The sequence below is a fragment of the Tauraco erythrolophus genome, chromosome 13 (genome assembly GCF_009769465.1).
Source record: "Tauraco erythrolophus isolate bTauEry1 chromosome 13, bTauEry1.pri, whole genome shotgun sequence".
NCBI lineage: Eukaryota > Metazoa > Chordata > Aves > Musophagiformes > Musophagidae > Tauraco > Tauraco erythrolophus.
In genome coordinates, this window is record NC_141477.1 from 1405743 (window position 1) to 1425270 (window position 19528).

General features: G+C 58.4%; 2 protein-coding genes across 3 annotated transcripts; both read left to right on the top strand.

Annotated features, from left to right (window-relative positions):
- Nucleotides 1-496: 496 nt before the first annotated feature.
- On the top strand, nt 497-3469 carry LOC104382143 (transforming growth factor beta activator LRRC32). Its single transcript, XM_086619749.1, has 2 exons — nt 497-625; nt 1478-3469. The coding sequence occupies exons 1-2, from the start codon at nt 506-508 to the stop codon at nt 3449-3451; spliced, it is 2094 nt and encodes a 697-aa protein (XP_086475875.1). The 5' UTR covers nt 497-505; the 3' UTR covers nt 3452-3469.
- A 5364-nt stretch (nt 3470-8833) lies between these two features.
- LOC104380009 (protein Wnt-11b) lies at nt 8834-19070 on the top strand. Of its 2 annotated transcripts, XM_086619590.1 has the most exons (7): nt 8834-8857; nt 11575-11691; nt 14575-14707; nt 15293-15528; nt 15961-16238; nt 16893-17185; nt 17993-19070. In XM_086619590.1, the coding sequence occupies exons 3-7, from the start codon at nt 14577-14579 to the stop codon at nt 18165-18167; spliced, it is 1113 nt and encodes a 370-aa protein (XP_086475716.1). In that variant the 5' UTR covers nt 8834-8857; nt 11575-11691; nt 14575-14576; the 3' UTR covers nt 18168-19070. The 2 variants fall into 2 exon arrangements, with proteins under 2 accessions (XP_086475716.1, XP_086475717.1); XM_086619591.1 differs by lacking the exons at nt 8834-8857; nt 11575-11691; nt 14575-14707 and adding an exon at nt 15091-15158.
- Nucleotides 19071-19528: the final 458 nt, after the last annotated feature.

Consider the following 19528-nt stretch of genomic DNA (forward strand, 5'->3'; position numbering starts at 1 on the left):
GGTGCCGTGAGCTCACCTGTGACCCCGGAGGCACTGGGAGTCCCACAGTGATACTGGGCAGCCGGGAGCTCGGTCCCCTGCTCGGGATGGCCGGGGCGCCCTGGAGGAAGCTGGTACTAACCTGGCCCTGGCACGGGGCAGAGGAAGGTGGAGGAAGAACAGGTCCATGGAGTGGAGCTCCCCAAAACCCTCTCGTCTCCCCCAGGTACCTCCTCTGCCTCCCGGCATTCGATCCCGGCGGCCGGTCCAGCCGACCACCTGAGCGCCGGTGCAGCCCTGCCTCCTCCCCATCCCGCTCTTTCTCTTTCCCTTCCTTGTGGCTTCCTGCACTGTTTTTCCCCCTCGCGATCTTGTCTCTTTCTTTTCCCACTTCCGTAGCTATGAACACCCACGTGCGTTATCTCCTTCCCCCGTCCCATCCCGGAGCCTATTTATACAGCGCCTGGCGCCTGCCCAGCTTTGCCAGAGAGGAGCAGGACGGGGCCGGCGGTGCCCGCAGCCCAACATGCTCTTGTTCGAACACCGGCTGGCGGAGAGAGGATGCCTGCTGCTCTGCCTGCTGCCGGCTGTTCTCAGAGCCCAGTCTAACGGCGAGGCGAAGCCCAGGTCCACGCCGTGCCAGCAGGTAAAGCCACTTCCCAAGGATCCTCCTGGGCTGGGACAACCCCAGCAGCATGGCTGGGTCCAAGCGGGGCTGCGAGCATCCCGCTCTGCATCTCCTCCCCACACCTCTCTCCAGCTCTTTAACCTTCCCAGCTTGATCTCTCCTGTCTCCGAGCTGGTCTCCCACTAGCCGGTGGCCAGCACCCAGCTGTCCCCATGCCGGTGGCCCCTTCCAGCAGTCCTTGCCATGAGGGGTGTCAGCCAAGAGGGAGGATGGAGCACAGGATCTCACTGGGATTCAGGCCATGGATATCAGCAAGGGAGCTGGGAGCCTGGACGCAGAGCAGCTGGTTTCTGTCCGTGTGTGTCATGGGGGACAGGCCACGTTCGTGGTGGGAGTGGGACACACACAGACAGAAACCAGCTTCACATCCAGGCTTCCGACTCCAAACTGGTGGAAAAAAACAGGAGAGGGAAAGTGAAGCCCACCAGGACTTCTGCCAGGCAGGATAGGGAGGCTCTGGACCAGTCCCAGTGCTCTCCGGAGGCTGGATTTGCCCCACCAACCTGATAATGCTGCTTTTTTGCCCATCTTGCTTGCTGGGACACACGGGAGGACAATTTGTGGGGCCAGAGGCTGAGTCTTCTGCTTGCACCAGCAGAAGCAACTCAGCAGTGTCTGGGAAAGCTCACCTTAATGCTGGGGACAAGCTGCTTGTCTCTGAGAAGTGGCTTTAGGTGGTCTGGCCCCTTCCCATCCCGAGCTTGGGAAGGGGGAGAGGTGCTGATTTCCATCTTGGACAGCAGTTGGCTTGGCTGGAGCTGTGGTTTATAGACCCCCCTCATGCTGACAGCTTCTCCTGTCTCTCTGTAGAGCTCCACGAAGGTGTCTTGCAAAGGAGTTGGCCTGCGCAAGCTTCCAAAGGAGCTTGGCCAAGGAATTAAGTACCTTGAGCTCTCCAACAACTTCATCCAAAACCTGTCGGCTAGCTACATGCCAGAGTTTGGGCAGCTTGAGTACCTGGACATGTGCTTCAACCAGCTGGAAGCCATGTCAGACACAACCCTGGCTCAGCTGCCCCAGCTGTGCTCTCTCCTCGTGGGATCGAACCACCTGGACCGCAATTACCTCGCTAACGGGCAAGCTTTGCATCTGCTCGGGAATCTAGAGGTCCTGGACCTGTCGGCAAATAACCTGGAGAGCCACATGGCCGGCTGGTACATCAGCAACCTCACCAGGCTGAGGACGCTGGACCTCTCCGGGAATAAGATGACCAGGCTGGTGGCGGGGATCTTCTGGAGCACGCCACGGCTGCGCGAGCTCGACCTCAGCGACAACTACATCATGGAAATTGAGGAGGGAGCTTTTGAGGCTCTGGAAGAGCTGGAGGTGGTGAACTTGGCTTTGAATTCCCTCCACTGTATCTCTGGCTTCAGCCTCACGCAGCTGCAGGTTTTAAATCTCAGCCACAACGCCCTGGAGCTCTTCGGCTGGGAGGAGGGAGCAGAGCCCTACCTGCTCCAAGTGCTCGACTTGAGCCATAACAGACTCCTCTCTTTTCCAGAGCTCCCCAGAGCCCATTATCTCACACACTTGAACCTCTCCAACAACCTTATTGCTTCCCTGCTCCCAGGCTCACCCCATCCGGAGGAGCTCGTGCTGCGCTACGAGGACATGGTGAGGTTTAACAGGACCTCGCGTACCGCGGCTGGTCTCGCCCGTGTAGCTGACTTGGACCTCAGCAATAACCGGCTGCAGCTGTTCCCGTTTTCCTTCTTCCACAGCCTGGGCTCCCTGCGCAGCCTCAGCCTGGCTAGGAATTGTCTCCAGGATGTAGCCGGGGAGCCGCTCGCCGGCGGCACGGAGCCCAGCACCCACTCGCCCGTGCCACCGGAACGCGCCGCCCTCTCCGTGTGCTCGCTGGACCTCCGCAGCAACGCCATCCGCGCGCTGCCACGCTGGTTTTTTGATTCTCTGCCTCAGCTGGAAGCGATGGATCTGGGCTCCAACAGCCTCCAGCCTTGTGAGAGCCAGCAGGGAGGGAATTCGGGAGGGGGCTCTCGCGTGCCAGCCCCAGGAGGCACCTGCACCCCCTTCTACAACTTGCCTCACCTGAAGCACCTGAGCCTTTGCAAGAACAACATCACCAAGCTGCAGCCCTACGCCTTCAGCCAGACCTCGCTGCTCTCCCTAGACCTGTCGGGGAACGAGGACTTGTTCGTGCCCAAGGAAGCGCTGGTGGGGCTGGAGTTCTCCCTGCAGAAGCTCTCTCTGAGGGGCAACCAGATGGGTGACGGCAAGGCAGAGCTCCCCTGCCTGAACGCCCTCAAAGTCTTGGACCTCTCGGGCAATAATTTGAGCCTTTTGCCCACGGGGCTTTCCTGCTCCCCGCTGGAAAGCCTGGACGTGCGTGATAACAACCTGCCGACGTTGGAAAAGCCGGCGCTCGCCAGCTGGACCCGCAGCCTGAAGGACGTGTCCGTCGCTGGAAACCCCTTCGGCTGCTGCTCGCTGGGCTGGCTGGACGCGCTGCGGGCGGCCGGCGTGGGCATGCCGGACCTGGATGAAGCCATCTGCGCCTACCGGGATGGCAGCAGGAACTTCTCAGCCAAGATAACCAGTAGTCCTCGGTGGCTTTGTCCACGTCCTGAGGGCACCGGCTCGCTGGCTCTGCTCGTGGTCCTGATGAGCCTCTTCTTCCTCAGCTCCGGGGCGTGCTGCCTTCTGAAGAAAGGGCAGAAGTCGCCAGGGTGCGCGGGACTCCACAGCAACAGGGTGGGGGTCTTCCCCCCCGAGCCCAAAAGAGAGGAGCCCACCGAGGCGAGGCCAGCAGACACCCAAGTGTAGCCCAGTCTCGCGGGGCAGGAGCTGTAGCCATCGGTCAGAACTCTAATTATTGTTAATAATATTAATAATATTATTGTATTTTAGGTCTCCTCCGCTCACTGGTGTCCTGCGTGTTCTGCAAACCCAATAAAGGGAGCGCGGTTGGTGCTGAGCCCTGGGCTGGGCAGAGGTGGTCTCTGGGCCACCTCTCCCTCTTGAGAAGGAAGGTGTCCCCATCTCTTCTGTTCTACATAAGAAATGAAATGCCCTACAAGCAATCACGGGTGGGTTTTGCGCCCCGCCATCACACATTCTCATCACCCAGGACAAGAAACCAAGCTGTGGGCTGCCTGCCTGCCCCCACCTCAACACCAAACCCATCAAGCTCTGCTTGTGGAAAGGGAATTTTCTCCATTGGGGCCACCTGGGTGTTTCAGAGCTTTCCCAGCAGCCTCTCTCTGCCTTTGAAGTGGGTTCAATAGCTCAGCTCAGTACCTGCCCCTGCTCCTGAAAGCTCTCCCCAGCCCAGGGCTGAGGCAGTGGTGCGGGAGGGGGGCTCCAGCCATGGTGGGTGACAGTGCTGGGGTGGGAGGGGGGTTCTGCAGGATCCTACGTGCCTTTCTTCTGCCTTTTCCTGCCAAGCTGGCATGCGAACGATGCTGTGAAGTTGGCAGGGCTTAAAATGAGCCCAGGCACCGCTGCGGGTGCCGGAAGGAAATCTGCCTTGTCCTCACCCGTTGAGATAGTGAGAATGGGAGAAAACCAGTTGTGTGCTGTCCTGGCTGATGCTGGGTCATGGGCTCTTTGAGGTGGGTGCAGGACATTCCACCCTGGGCGCCTGGACTCCTGCAGCAGTGGCGGCGGCGGCAGAGGCAGCTCGATCTCCATCACAGGTGGTAAGCACTGGCAGAACCATGGTCCTCGGTCTCACACCCTCTGAGCATCTGATCCCCATGCACCCAGTGTTTAATTCGGGGGGGCCTGGGACCCCGGCTAGGGAGGGTGGCAGGAGAAGGTGCTAAGCGGGACGGTGAGCCGCGCCGGCGATGCGGGATGACGGCTGTCGCGGTGCGATGGACGCGATGCTCCCACAGCCGGCCGTCTGTCCCAGTGCCACGTGTCCACCTTCCCAGGGCAGAGTGGTGCTGCGCCCCCCAGCACAGCAGCTGGGTGCTGGGGAGCACCTGAAGGGCTGGGAGCAGCTCTGGGAAGGGTGAAAATAAGGCTGCAACGAAACCTCTTCTGTTTCACCTCTCTTTGGTTCCACCTTGAAAGTCCCCAGCTGGCCCAGGCCACCTCCTTGTGCACACACCTGTGGGTGGGTGGGTTGGAGGATGTGAGAGCAAAAGGGCTTGGAAGTCACTTAAAATCCCAATTACTTAACTGTCTCTTTTGGTTTTTTTTTCCTTTCAAGCTTATTGTGGTTTTACTATGAAGCAAAGGGCGTTTTTGCTGTAAGCCTATGCCTTCCCCGTGCCGCCTGCGTCGCCGCTGGCACTGCAGCTTCTCGGCCTTTGATGGGCATCCAGCTCCCGCGGGACCCCCAGCGCCTTTGATGACCCTGTGTTTCCATCCTCGCCTCAGTTTCCCTTTGATCTGGCACTCTGCGACTCGTCACGGCGGGCGACCGGCCGTGCCAGTGCCCGGGGCGTCGCAGGGGAGCCTGGCACCGCGTGCCACCACCCTGCAGGGACCTTCGGGGTGGGCAGGCAGCCCGCGCTGCTGGTGGAGACCCAGCCTCACGCTCCAGGGCGGTTGTCTGCTGGATCTCCTGCTTCCACACGCACCCTTCCCCTTTTCAATCCTGTTCCCGTGTCCCTCTCTTTTGCCAAAGTCCCAGCATGTGCCACCACAAGCCCTCATCCTCTCCCATCCCGGTGTCCCAGGCTCCCTCCCCTGCTCCAGCGCGGGCCCCAGCTGATGTCCCTGGGGAGATGCAGCCAGCTGGGCTCTGGGCATGAAGCGCAGCGTGCCAGGAGCCACCGGGCCACCCCCCTTGGTCTCTTCTGCACATCCCCTCTGCAGGGTGCCCTGTCCTCGGGTGGCACCCGTGCTCCCTGGGGCAGGGGCATGCTTTCCTGCGTGCCCATCCATCACCGTGATGGCAGGTGGGGGAGCTCAGCCCACCTTCAGCCTGTCCCTAGGGCTGTGCCAGCCTCCTGGCCCAGCCCGGGCACTTGGTGACACTCCAGGGACGCTCTTCGGGGCCGCCTGGCTGGAGCCCAAGACGCTGCTGTTGCCTTTGGTGGGTACATTTTGTGTGGCCTCGTTTAACCCCCTCCCAGGCTGCACTTTTCCATGCTTGTGGCCGTAAGATGTCCTGCCCTTTGTGCTGCTGCTTCCCCGGCTCCCACCGGAGTCTTCCTCCCCTTCAGGCTTGCGGGGGGCTGCACCCTTGCAGCCACATGGAGCTGGGTGACCGGCGGGGACACCGTGTGCCACCGGGTGCTCTGTCGGTGCCAGGCACTTCCCACATTTACCAAATGCTCCCGAACCATGTTCATCCAGCACCGTTGACACAGGCTGAGTCGTGTCCCCACGGACCAGCAGCAGCTGGTGGTTGACCCATGTGGGGACGGCGGCGTTTGGGGACAGCCCGACGATGCCTGAAGTTTTCTCCAGGGATAAGAGCATCTGCTAAAGGATGTAGTAAAAATAGGAGAGAGGATCCTGGTCCTGGTTTCACCCTGCAGGGAAGGCTCTGGCCCCATGCGCCGCATTCGTGTCAGCAGGAACCAGCACGAGGTACCTGCAAGGTCAAGAGAAACTGGGCTGCGGTACGGCCGGGTGTGAGCGGAGGGTATGTCCCATGTTCTGCATCGCTCCTCAACCTGAGCTTCCCGCGGGCTGGGGAAGATGGTTTCCCTGTCCCAGAGCTGTCTTGGCATCTCAAGGTTGTTCTTGATCCAAAACAAGGGTAAAAGATCTGTAGAACATTGAAGGTCAAACAAACAAAGCGATGATGCCAAAAATGTTGCGTTTTCCTGTCAAGCCGTAAGACACCAGGAGTATAAATTTTGGTCTGAGAAAGAGCAGTGGTGGGTGAAATATTGTGACCGTTTACAAATTTTCTAGAGAACTAGTTGAGAAATCCAGCAAAGCTCATTCTTTCCAGTGGAAAGCCTTCGCATTTCACTGGATCTGCATTTTCAAAGAAAAATAGATTTTATCAAAAATTTCCAACTAGCTGTTCTGCTAACTCATGTGGAAATTACCTTGTCTGCAACTAACTTGAATTAGAGGACTCTTTTTTTTTTAACTTTTTTTCCTTTTTCTCCATGAAGATGAGAGGCAGAGCTTCATCAGCTTCAAGAGCCAAAGAATTTCCTGGTTGCTGCCTGGCAGAGGCCACTCCTGGAGCTGCCCCAGCCCGGCGGAGCAGGCAGAGCGCTCCTCATCCTCTGCATTTAGACGGAGCCTCATCTCCCCGACTCCACTCCAAGATAACACCAGTCAACGCACTTTGGGATGTCGCAAGGTGTGAAGTTGCCGCAGTGGTGGACGCTGGTTTCCTCCCAGCAGGTCCTGCCCTGGGTCCCACCCGACAGAAGAGCTCAGACAAGTCCACTTCAGTGCACAGACAGCAGCACAACGGCCGCAGAAGGTGCCATTTCTTTCACTTTTCACTGATATTGCTAAAATACTCGTTCCCAAGTGTGGTTGATCTCATAAACCTCTGTCCTTGTACCATACAGGGTGGCTTATCCGTGCTCCGAGCCAGCGTGGCGTTCGCTCGGCGCCTTTGGGATGGGGCGGGAGGGTGGTGGCAGTGGCTCGTCCCCATGTGCCACCTCCGGGACATCAGCCTGCGTGTCCCTGCCTGTCCCTCCCGTTTGCAGAGCTGTGCCACCGCTGCTTTCCATTATCGCTCGCTGCCACAGCCTCTTCTGCGTGACTCAACAAAACTCCCCTGGCAGCTATTTCTGGCCCAGTTAGTGAGGTCGGGCGTGTTATTCATGACACTTTCTTCCTCCCTGGTGGGGCTCCGGCCAGGCTGGGACCTGCCGCCGGCATTCCAGCACGCAGACCTTCAGCCAGAGGAGACTGGCAGGGGGCGGATGGGCAACGCGGCTCCCAGTGGCTCCCCCGCCTTGCAACGTCCTGTGCTGCCTTCTGCAGCGTCGCTCGCTGGGGTGGGGGCACTGCCGATGCCGACAGATGTTCTGCAGCTGGATCCCCCCCAGCCCAGCTGTTCCCAGGGCCCTGGGGACAGGGCGTGCTGCAGAGCCCTGGTGTGCGCTGCCCACAGTGGGACACTGCCAGCAGCCCTGGGCACAGCAGCTCCTGAGTGTCACTGGGTGCTCGGTCCCTGTACAGCTTGAATCATAGAATCACGGAATGGTTTGGGTTGGAAGGGACCTCAAAGATCATCTAGTTCCAACCCCCTGCCATGGACAGGGACACCCTCCACTACACCAGGTTGCTCAAAGCCTCATCCAACCTGGCCTGGAACACTGCCAGGGACGGGGCATCTACAACTTCTCTGGGCAGCCTGTTCCAGTGCCTCACCACCCTCAGAGTGAAGAATTTCTTCCTTATCTCTGATCTAAATCTCCCCTCTTTCAGTTTAAAGCCATCGCCCCGTGTCCTGTCACTACACGCCCTTGTAAAAAGCCCCTCTCCAGCTTTCCTGTAGCCCCTTTAGGTACTGGAAGGCTGCAATATGATCACCCCGGAGCCTTCTCTTCTCCAGGCTGAACAGCCCCAACTCTCCCAGCCTGTCTCCATAGCAGAGGTGCTCCAGCCCTTGGACCATCTTCGTGGCCTCCTCTGGACTCACTCCAGCAGCTCCATATCCTTCTGATGTTGGGGACCCCAGAGCTGAACACAGGATTCCAGGTGGGGTGTCACGAGAGCAGAGCAGAGGGGCAGAATCCCCTCCCTTGCCCTGCTGCCCACGCTGCTTTGGATGCAGCCCAGGAACCCACAAACAGGTGCAGACCCACGGTCCCTGGTCCCATCCTGGGGACTTCTCTAGGCAAAGGCGTGGGAGCAGCCCCGTGGCAAAGCTGGCGGAACCACGGGGCCAGGTGAAGCTGGATGGCAGCAGTGGGCGTAGGCGGATCTGGAGGAGATCAGCTGGCAGGAAAAAGCCCTCACAGGTCCCCGTCACCCCCAGCCTGCTTCTCCATATCCATCCTGCAGTGAGGTCACTGACTCCACCACTACATCGGAAAGAGGAAGGAGGATGGTTTCACTAAAGGAAAGCAGCCCTGTGCAGCAGGACGGTCACCTGGCACCCAGGGTGGCCCTCACTGGCATTTCCAGGCGCCCACCTGCAGCAGGGATCCTGTCCACAGCCTCCGGGACGCAGAGCATGCCCTGTGTCCTCGCCCAGACGCCGGTGCCGCGTGACCGCGTGCCACCGCCGCCTGCGTCACCGCGACCCAGCAGAAGGATGTGGCTCCTCACGCGCTCGGTCAGTAGGTGAGCGTGGGGTGGGGGAGCTCCAGGGTTGCCAGAGGCATGAGGGGACACGGGTTCATGGCAGGGGAACCCACAGAAGGTCCTCGCAGGAAGCTGTGGCTCCTCAGCGTGGAAGCCACAAGGTGCTGCGAGCCGGGATGGTTGGTGGGGGGGGGGTCCCCGCGTGCTTACGCAGGTCACAGACCACTCGTGGGTGTTTGCTTTGACCCCTGGCCGAGCCCCGAGAGCGGGATGCAGGAACCTTTGCCCATCCAGGACAGCTGTTTGATGTTCCTCCACTCATAGCTTACTCCCGGGAGCCAGCTCTGGGAGCAGGCGAGTCCTGACCCAGCAGCACTTTCTCCCCACTGCGGCTCTCCGGAGCGAGCAAGCTGGGAAGTGGAGCCTTTCTCCTGGGCTGGGAAGCCCCTCCTGCCCTCCTCCTTCCCCACGAGAGAGCCTGACATGGAAGGGGAAGGGGTATTTTTAGCACTTGCCCTGTGGTTGTTTCAGGGATTGAGCTAAGAGGAATTGATATCAAGTGAAGGATTGCTTTTGCTTTAAAAGGAAGCTGTTTTTCATTTTTTCCTCCCACTATGCGGTCGTTGCAAAACTTTTCTGTGAAGAGGGATTGGTGAAAATCACCTTCCGTAGGAGGCTCGAGCGGGAGACCAGCGTCAGGAATCGCTGGATGCCGCTCCCGATGCTGGCACTGGCTCCTCGCGCCCTTGCCCAGCTCCCACGGTGACGTCGCATCCCAAAGGACGGGGACGGGGTGGTGCTCAGCCCCTCTGCCCCACCGCTGATCACAGCTCCCGGCACCTGCGAAGCTACGAGATGCCTCCACCAGCCAGACCTGTGTTCTCTCTGCTTTCCTGCTCTCCAGCAGCTTTTCCTGACCGTTGCTCACGGCTTTTCCTGAACCCCCTGGGATCCCAGGTGCTCATCCCTTCCCAGCTGCCTCCCAAACCCAGTATGTACTGGCTATGGCAACCCATTTGAGATCCTCCAGGTCCCAAGAACAAGCCATCCACACTTTGGGGAGTTTGCCTGAAAGTGGTACGGTGAAGAGGGGGCAAAAAGTGCCTTGCCGCAACGTTAAGGCTTGCCAGCACCAAGACAGCAGGCAGGAGGATGGGGAAAACAGGTTCTCCAGGGACCCGAAGGGGACATGGTGGCCCTTAAAAGCAAAACCACTGGCCAGAAGGTGGCAATATCCCCTCTCCTTTCTGCGCAGAGCAGAGACGGGGTCAGCCCCTTATGCAGGGGATGGGTCCCTTGTGGTTTGGAAGCTCCAACCCCCACTGAGGCCCCTCTTTGGGTGAACAGGACAATGCTCCATGTCCCACCCAGGTGGGCAGGTGTCCCTGATGTCCACCTCCTGAAGCTCAGCCTGCACCAACCATAGTGGGTGCTGCTGTTGTGAACCCCACAGCACCCACGGCCAGCGTGGAGGCAGGTGTTCAACCAGGGGTGTGCAAAGTCCTGCCCCAGGGAGAACAGCCCCGGGAACCAGTATATGCTGGGGCCACCCGGCTGGCCAGCAGCTTCACCTAGATAGCAACCCCAGAGGTGGGCTTGTTTGCCCACCTTTGTACCTCACTCAGGAGGGATTAGGGGACTGCTGACCTTCCTGACCCCCTTCTCTGAAACCCTCCACAGGGTCCAGTTGTGCTGATGGTCACTTTTTCTTGGGTGGCGTGGGGCTGTTCCACGCAGCTGCTGAGATAACATCAGAACTCCCGCCAGAAGGATTGGCATCTCGGGCAGAGCCTGTGCTCCCACCGAGACCCCCGCATGCCTCGGCAGAGATGCGGCACTGGGAGACTCCGGAGCCACAAAGCAGCTGCTCCGGGCAGGCTGGATGCAGGGCACCTGCCCCAAAGGATCCCAGGGCAGAGTGGCTGTAACTGGGAGGGACTGGAGCCCTTGCATCTCTCTGGCTGGAGTCTGAGGGAGGAGGTGTCTGGTTAGTGGTCCAGCACACGGGATCACCTTTGCTTGGCAATTCCTGCCTTGCCCGTGCTTGGTGAACCGCTGCCCTCCCTCTGCCCGCTGAGCACATGATGCCCAAAAAAAGCACCCAGGCACCTCCCAACACTGACAAAGCAGCTTTTCCTGGTCAGAAAATTTCTAATCCCTCCAGAAGCTGTTCAGGTTTCCCCGCGACGTCCCCCTCGGGGCTCAAGGCATTTCCCCATTCCCCAAGGCTGAAAAGGGAACTTACAGAGAATATGATTTCGTAACATCAAAGTCCTTGGGGTTAGAGTGAGAGGAGCACTTGGGCTAGCCCAGGGGAGAAGTGTGGACATCGTATCTGATCGTGGGTCAAGGTAAGAGAAGGACCTGCAAAAACCATGATGAGGAAGGTGGAATGTCAAAGAAATACCAGGGACTTCCAGAGCGCAGTGAGTACCGGCAGGACCGAACTGAGTCAAGAAAGGTGAAAGCTGAACTATGTCGCTGTGAAGACACCAGGCTGACTTCGGTCTCACCAAACACGATGGATAACTTCATGGCAAAGGACCCCAGCTTTATCCCAGGCCCTTGCAGCACCAAGCTGTTGGTCATACAGCAGGGTCCCAGGCACCCCAGGGTGCTCTCGCCCTGACCCACGCAGCACTGGCATCTGGGTGCTGCTTCACGGGGCTTTTCTACCTCAACCCTCGGGGTCCTGTGATGTGTATGAGCAAAATCCATCGTGCCAGGGATGGAACGGGGACTCTTTCTCATTGCAGAGCCCTCGGGAGAAGCGGACCAGGTTCAGAGATCAGGTTTGTCTCTGCCATGTGCCACCTGGGATTGAAGCGAACAGCCCAGAGAGAGTCTGGTCTCACGTGGAACAGCAGTACCAGGTACCACCCCAGCAAAACAAACAGCAGCTTCATTAAATAGCAGGGATGCTGGAGGAGGCCTTGGGCTGATGAGGGAGCAGCTGAGTTGGGTTGAAAATCTGAGGGCTTGTAGAAAATGGAGAAAAATGTCTCCTGTCCTACAGCACTGGTGAGCTCTGGCCCTTGGAGGGTGCGCTGAGGCTGTCTCAGAGCTCAGGATTAGTGTGGGCAGGGGGTCTTTCCAGGAGATCATACAGGATGCACAAGCTGGGAAGTGGTGAGACCCATCCCCGTCAGTTCTGCCTGACTTTTTCTGAATGGCATGATGCAGCTCCAACCCCTTGCACACACTTGTTTCTCAAACCAGTTTGTGGATTTTGTCACAAGTAGTCCAAGGCCAAGTGCAGTTCTCCAAGAGGGTGTTTTTTTTTTGTGGGTCTCACCTAATGGTGACATTAGAAAACCACAAAATGTGTTGTGGAAATGGTCAGGGTGCTTGAATTGTTTCTGGGACCATAAGGAAGCCTAGAGAGTGAAAGGTGCTCTCGGGGCTCCCCTGGATGGATGCCCTGTGGATGGATGAAGTCTGCCCAGATGCTTCTGCTCAACTTCCCTGCAGGCTGTGAGTTACCCGTCCCCCAGCTGGGGATCACAAACTGCTCTAGCTAGTGTTGACGTGTCCTTACGTCTTCCTCCACGGGGCATTAATCGGGGCTGGGGAGAGCAGCAGTTGGACAGGACCTGCCCTGATGTCCCACAGCTGCTGGAGGACTCTGTTGTACCTGATGCTTGGTCTGCAGTGGTGGGGAGCAGCTTGTGCTGCAGGAGAGGGCATGCTCGTTGCTACCTTAGCCCGTAAAAACAGGCAGACTGGTGTTGTTTTAATCAGCTTAGTCCTCCTTCTAGAGACAGAAACCAAAACACGGGGTTTGGTGTTTAGGGAATATGGACTTGGGTTATTCCTTGTCCTCTCCAACAGGGACTCTGCTTCTCGCAGCCGGGAAAGCGTTTCCCACCCTGAAATACTCAGAGACAAGCAGAAATCCATGGATGGTGGTTGCTGGCCTCCACGTGCCCTCTGCAGAGACATCCGAGCTGTGTGCCCTGACGAGCAGCTCCACAAATTTGCTTTTGTCCTGTATCTTTCCTACCCCCCGGCTGACAAGAGCTTGCTGTAACTTTGGAGCCCTTTGGTGTCAGTTCACAGGCATCGGGGAGAGGAAGGTCAATGGGATCAGAGCCAGCCAATTCCAGGGACACTGAATACAGCATCTCCCTTTTCTCTCTGTCCTTTAATTAAGCCCCTTGTAACTCTGCTTGGGATTTGGGAGTGACCTCGGCGCTTTCCTAGCAGGACCCTTCCTCATGGGCCGTTGCTCCAGCACAATGCACCTTGGCCTTTTCATCCCAAGGGAATAGTTTGGGAAGGTCAACAATTCAAGCTGCGTGTTCTAGTTTTAGTGCACGTGATAGCAAGTCATAGGGAGGTCATGGGGGGGATGCTCACCAGCCACCCAGTTATGTCCTGTAAAGGGAAAGCACGTTCCAGCGAGGAGGGAGGGAAGTTGCACAGCGAGGGAGAAAGCCCAAAGTAGACGTTTTCAACCTGTGACTGTTGCCAAAAGAAGCCGGTGTCAGCTGGCTTGTCTCTCAAATGTCACCTCCCACCCTGGGAAAATGCCAGCCTACCTGGTTCCTCAAGGTCTTCACAGCAGCAAGGTGGCACTTTTTGGTTTTCTACTTACAGAAGGGAAAGATTCAGAAAAACGCCCACCTTGCGACAAGCGCGTGTGAGCCACGGGAAGGTCACACCAAACCAGCCCCTGCCCAAGCAGGCACCGTTTCCCCGCCTGGATCGTTTTCTGCCAGCTGTAATCCGGTCCCTGCAATGAAACGGGCACTTCTGCAGCTGCTGTGGTTGCCCGGTGCTGGCTCACGGACCCGCGCACGTCCGTTTGCCCGCAGCGCCAGGCAAACTCCCCTCTGGGCTGTCTGTGAGACAGACGGTGGGCGTTAAGCTCATTTCCTTGGCCTGGAGAGGCAAATTGCTGTGGAAGCTGGTTGTGCCCTTCTCAGGAGCCTGGAATTAGCAGTACACATCCAGGCATTAGTCCTGATCCAGAAAGACCAGTGATGGAGACAAGGCAAAGTCCTTCAGCTGTCCCTCCTGCCCCCGTGCACTTTGGGGTGCTGAAGGCGACAGAAAGCCCAATGCCAGCTACAGACTGGGATCTGCAGCGCCAACAAGCTGAAGACAACCCCGTGCTGAGTTAGATCCTGCTCTGACCATGTTTTCTGACGGGGACATTCAGTTTTAGGGCTGTTTCTCATGTTTGTGTTGCCTGTAGGGTGGGGGGTGCAGTGGAGGGAGTTGTTGCACTGCAGCCCAGCACCTTCCTGCAGCACGGAGAGGTTGCTTTAACCCAATTTCTTTGAAATGTTCTTGTGGGGTTCATACCAAGAGCTCTTCCACGTGTCCCCTTCTGCTCCCCCTCTTTCTCTGCAGTTAGGAAACCCCCTAGCAGCTGCCGATGCCCTGAGACGATGGGTCACTAAGATGGTTTGTCTGCAAGAAAAGGGGCTGGGGCTGAAGCTGTGAAGTCGGTGTCTCGGGGCAGGATGTCCCCACGTCCAGTCGGCCTCAGTCCCAGCACAATTTGGCTGGGTGGGGAGACCAGAGTCCGCACCCTTGCGCGACACGTACACATCTGGAGTCTGGGTTAGTGCAGAGTCCTCGTGGAGCTCCGGAGACAGAGGCTGAGACTGTCACTCTTTCTGGGTCAAAATGGATTTTTTTAAAAGCTTGTTGCTAAGAAAATAAGAAAAAAAAGTCAGAAATTAGTATCAATCCCTTCTGTCCTTCACTAACATCCTCCTTTTCTGATTCCTGCCTGTCCACTACAGGGATGAGTTTTGACTTGCTGAGCAGAGCCTGGCATTTGGCTCTCCTGAAGATGCCAAAGGAGAAGGCCACACATCTCCGGTGTCGGGGCCCGTCGTGTGCAGCATCTCTGTGCCTTGGGGGGGGCACGAAGGGGTACGCAGCAGCTGAACGCTTAGCGGGGCGACACGCCAGACCTGACACCCCCCAGCTCCCCCCCACCGCTCCATCCTGCAGTGGGTCACTGCCGAGCTGCTTCCCTGGTGCTGCGTCGGGGATGGCGGCAGCTAAGAACGACTGAACACCACCCCCCCAACCCCCCCACCCCGCCCCGGCCCTAACCCGCTGTGAAAGGCACCGAAACCGCCTTTGTTCCCCTCCCCGGGAGGGGGGAGGACGGCGCTGCCCGCGGCTATAAAAGGCGGCGGCGGCGCCGAGCGGCCCCAGCCCCATCCCCGGTCCCGGTCCCATCCCCAGTCCCGGTCCCAGTCCCATCTCCAGTCCCAGTCCCATCCCCAGTACCGGTCCCGGTCCCGGCCATGGGCCGCCCCGCTGCCACCGCCGCGCTGCTCTGCCAGCTGGGGCTGACCGCGGCCATCCAGTGGCTGTGAGTAGCAGCCTCTAAGGGGGGGGGATGCCCCGGTGCCCCCCTTCAGGGCTTCTCCCCAGCTGGGTCCCCAGAGAGGGGTGCTCGTGGTGGTCCCCCCCGCGCCCTCGCTGACACCCATCCTCTCCCCACAGCGGGCTGACGGAGAGCGGCAGCGAGGTGGCTTGGAACGAAAGCCACCACTGCCGGCTGCTCGCCGGGCTGGTGCCCGACCAGTTCCAGATGTGTCGGAGGAACCTGGAGGTCATGGGCAGCATCGTCCGTGCCGCTCGCCAGACCAAGAGCGTCTGCCAGAAGACCTTCGCAGACATGAGGTGGAACTGCTCCTCCATCCAGCGTGCCCCCAGTTTTGGCCCTGACCTGCTGAAAGGTAAAGGATGCTTCGCCCGCTGCGTTCGTGGCTCCTCTTTCTGCCCCACGTAGCTTTCCAGGCGGGCGGCGCTTTGATATACAGCGCTGCTGTTCAGCTGATGGCTGTCAATTTTGGAGAAACTCGCTGCCGTTACACCGGTGTTAATCCTGTGCAACTTGGTTCGGCAGGAGTTGAGAGATAGCAACTTCCATTTCGAACAAAAACAGCTGCTAGAGGCTCCAAAAAAAATAGTGGGAAGAGGTACACACAGGCTGTATACTGAGAGTGTGATAGGAGAGATGGCACGGGTTAAAAATACAGCACGTGAAAAACACTGAGCCTTGGTTTTATCCTGTTGCAAGAGAAAAAAATACCCTCGTTTGCATTGCGAGATTCCCCGAGAGGAGTGTTTGGCTGGGCAGGAAGGACATCTCCCCCTCTTCTTCCCAGGAACCCGGGAATCCGCCTTCGTCTACGCCCTGGCTGCCGCCGCCGTCACGCACTCCATCGCCCAGGCCTGCACCTCGGGAGAGCTCCCGCTCTGCTCCTGCGGCTCCGTCCCCTCGGAGGTCCCCGGGCCGGATTTCAGATGGGGTGGCTGCGGGGACAACCTGCGCTATGGCCTCCAGCTTGGCGCTGCTTTTGCTGACAGTCCCTTAAAATCCAGCAAGCCGGGGACACAAGCGCTCAAGGCCATGAATCTGCACAACAACGGGGTGGGCAGGCAGGTGGGTATGGTGCCCACCATGGATGGCTGCAGCCCAGCACACCTTACAGCAGCCTGGGGGGCCGAGGTGCCTAATGGAAGGTGGTAGACTCCAGCCCCGCTGTTGGGATGCTGTCCTTCAAGTCAGGAGGCAACTAAATGGTTAAGATGGAGTTACATGTGTTTGCAGAGACATCCCCCGCTGCTACCCTCCCCAAACATCCCTGCACCCTTTCCACAACTAGCAGAAGATATTTGCCACTTCACACCAGTACTTCCAGTACTCCTTTCCACCCCTCTCATGGGAGCAGAGACCGGTCCTGCCCCGTGCCAGCCGGGCTCCCCATCCCCGCCCAGGACTGTGGGGTTTGGTGCTTCCATGTGCTCGTGTTCCCCAGGTAAGGATGTGGCCACCCTGCACCCACGTGGGCTAGGGAAGCCACCAGCCCCGAGGCAAGCTCCAGCAGGGACTTCCCCACGGGTTAGATTCTTATCACAGGGGAGTGAAGCAGGGCTGAGTCCTTGATTGCCCCATTATATTCATTTAAAGGTGGCAGTATGCAGCTGAGCTCTTTCATCTCTTGGAACTTCCCATGGATGCTCTTGCAAATCAATCCGTAGGGTGGGTACCAGGAGAAAGCAGAAGCAATTTTATCTGTTTTCCTGTCCTCTGCAGGTGCTGAGTGACTCCCTGGATACCAAGTGTAAATGCCACGGTGTTTCAGGCTCCTGTTCGGTGAAGACTTGCTGGAAGGGACTGCCAAACCTGGAGGAGATTGCTTCGGACCTCAAGTCCAAGTACCTGGCAGCCATCAAGGTGACCCACCGGCTCATAGGGCCCAGGAAGCAGCTGATACCCAAAGAAATGGACACCAGGCCAGTGAAAGAGATGGATCTGGTTTATCTCATCAACTCTCCTGACTATTGCACTCCGAATCTCCACCTGGGGTCCCTGGGGACACAGGACAGGTAAGAACCTGCTGCAAGTAGGCTCTAACTCCGCCTCCCGTTTCAGGAGCGTCTGTACCATTGGGTTTGAGAGCACGCTCCGGGATGCTGGTGTGGATGGGCGATCCCCCGTTAGATGGGGACACCACAGGGACTGCTGTGAAATCTTTACATCTTAAAGTCTCAAGGAGGGCAGGAAGGTAGATATCATTTTTGCAGAGCTCTGCAAGGGAGGGCCCTCACTGAGAGTCCGTTAGCTCCACTCTCCAGGACAGGGTTCATCCACCCAGGAGTCAGAAAGGCAAATATCACCTCTCCCTGCGAGCCTTCGGGTGCTGCCTGCTGGTAACCAGAAGGGTTCAGAAGCCCTCGGAGTCTGCGGTGCTTCCCAGGCGTCTCCTTTCTGGAGTGACTGCAGGGCAGGGGGAAGTTTTTAGAGGGATGGGGAAGCCTGGTCTGAAAGCTGGGCCAGTGCCTCGGGGCTGTGACTCGCGATCCCTGTTAGATTTAGCAGTAGCAGAAGTTCCTGGTCCTGGTCACCCACCCTTCCTCCTCCACGGGGAGCTCCTGCCCCCAGCATGGTATGGAGCGAGTGTGCCCGACCTCAGCACGGCTGCTCAAACGCTGCCTTAGTGCCAGGAGCCGACACCAGCCCCAGTTTGCAAGCAGCCCCCTGCATCTGCCTGCCTCCTGCTACGGGCACGTGAACTCTGGGAGGAGGCCAGGGCAGATAGCTGTGGTGGGCACCACCGCCAGAGGTGGGCACCACTGCCAGGGGTGGGCATGTATGGTCCCTCAGCTCCCGCTTATGCACTCTCCTCTCGGCAGGCAGTGCAACAAGACCTCCGTGGGCAGCGACGGCTGCGACCTGATGTGCTGCGGCCGCGGCTACAACACCTACACGGAGGAGGTGGTGGAGCGGTGTCACTGCAAGTACCACTGGTGCTGCTACGTGGTGTGCAAGACGTGTCGGCGGAAGGTGGAGAGATACGTCTGTAAGTAACGCCAGCGGTGCCAGGCAGGCGGGAGGGCTCTTGTGCTGGTATCCCTCAGGGCACAGCTGGAGACCGAACGCCGGCAACGGATATGGGGCCAACCTCTGCTCCGTCTCTCCGGAGCAAGACAAAGGGCTGCCCTCCTGCAGCCCACGGGGAGCGTCCAGCCCTCTGTCTCCAGCTGGGGACAACCCATTTATCACTCGGCGTGCACAGCCCCTTTTCTCCAGGGGTGAAAGGGGACCCTGGGCTGCCATTGTCTCTTTGCAGGAGGTTTCTGACAGTGGCCTGAAAGGCAGGAGTGATGGATGGGAAGGGGGAAGAGAGTTTTCCGTTGGGAGAAAGCTGCTTCGGGTGAGGAGGTCATGGGCAGCTCCTCTGGGGGCAGGTTTCTGCTGCAGGCTCACCCAACACCGCTGAACGTTCCTCCTCGGGGGCAAATACTGGTCCAGTGCCCTTTGCGGCATCTGAAGTGAAGACCAGGCTTGGACAAAGGCAGAACCAGTTATTGCTTCGTGAGCCAGGACGCATCGATCCTCCCCACGACCTGCACGGGGATTGCTGTGCTCTCGCCGATGACGATGGCACGCAGACCCAGGGAGCGGGGCGGCTCCGGAGGCTGCCGAAGCAGGGCAGCGTGGCACCACTGCACCCAGCAGCCCTGCGTTAGCAAGGCAGCCATGGCAGCACCCTAGCTTCTGCCCTCTGGGCTGGCATCAGAGGTGGAAGCCCACTCAACACGTGGCATACTCATGGCTCTTCCTGCTCCTTCTTTTAGACCACTAAGGTCTTCACCCCACTCCTTACACCCCGTTAATGCCAGGTGTGCTGGCATGCTGGGGATAGGACATGACTCCAGGGCCTTTGGGAAATAAGAATGAGCCTTTAGTCTCTGTACTTACTGGGAGTGGGATTCCAGTGTGTGTTTTTTAAATAAATGTATTACACTGTACCTCTTCGTGATGTGTTTTCTAGGACAACCTCCTTCCATCTCCTTCTCAGCTGGCCCCAGAGGAAGCGGGGCTGTAAGGAGAGCGTAAAGCCCGGTGTCCTTACGCTTGCATTGCACACCATGGGGGACCACTTCAGTTTTAACTCTTTCTGCTGCTCATCAGCCCGGCCTTGCCCTTAATTACAGATATCTGTCAGCCCCAGCTACTGTGCACATACGGAAAACCTGCTGAAGGTTTCTATCACCCGCTTCCTCAGGTCTCTGACCAGCCAGCAAGGCATCTGGCCTCCTGGGGTTCATCAGGCAGTCTGGGATGATTTTCTGATCCTCATGGATGTGGGCTGGACTAGCCATGCGTGTGTGAAGAGCACGGGGTCAGGAGCCAGGGCTGGGGCTCTGATGGCCCCCCCTTTTCCC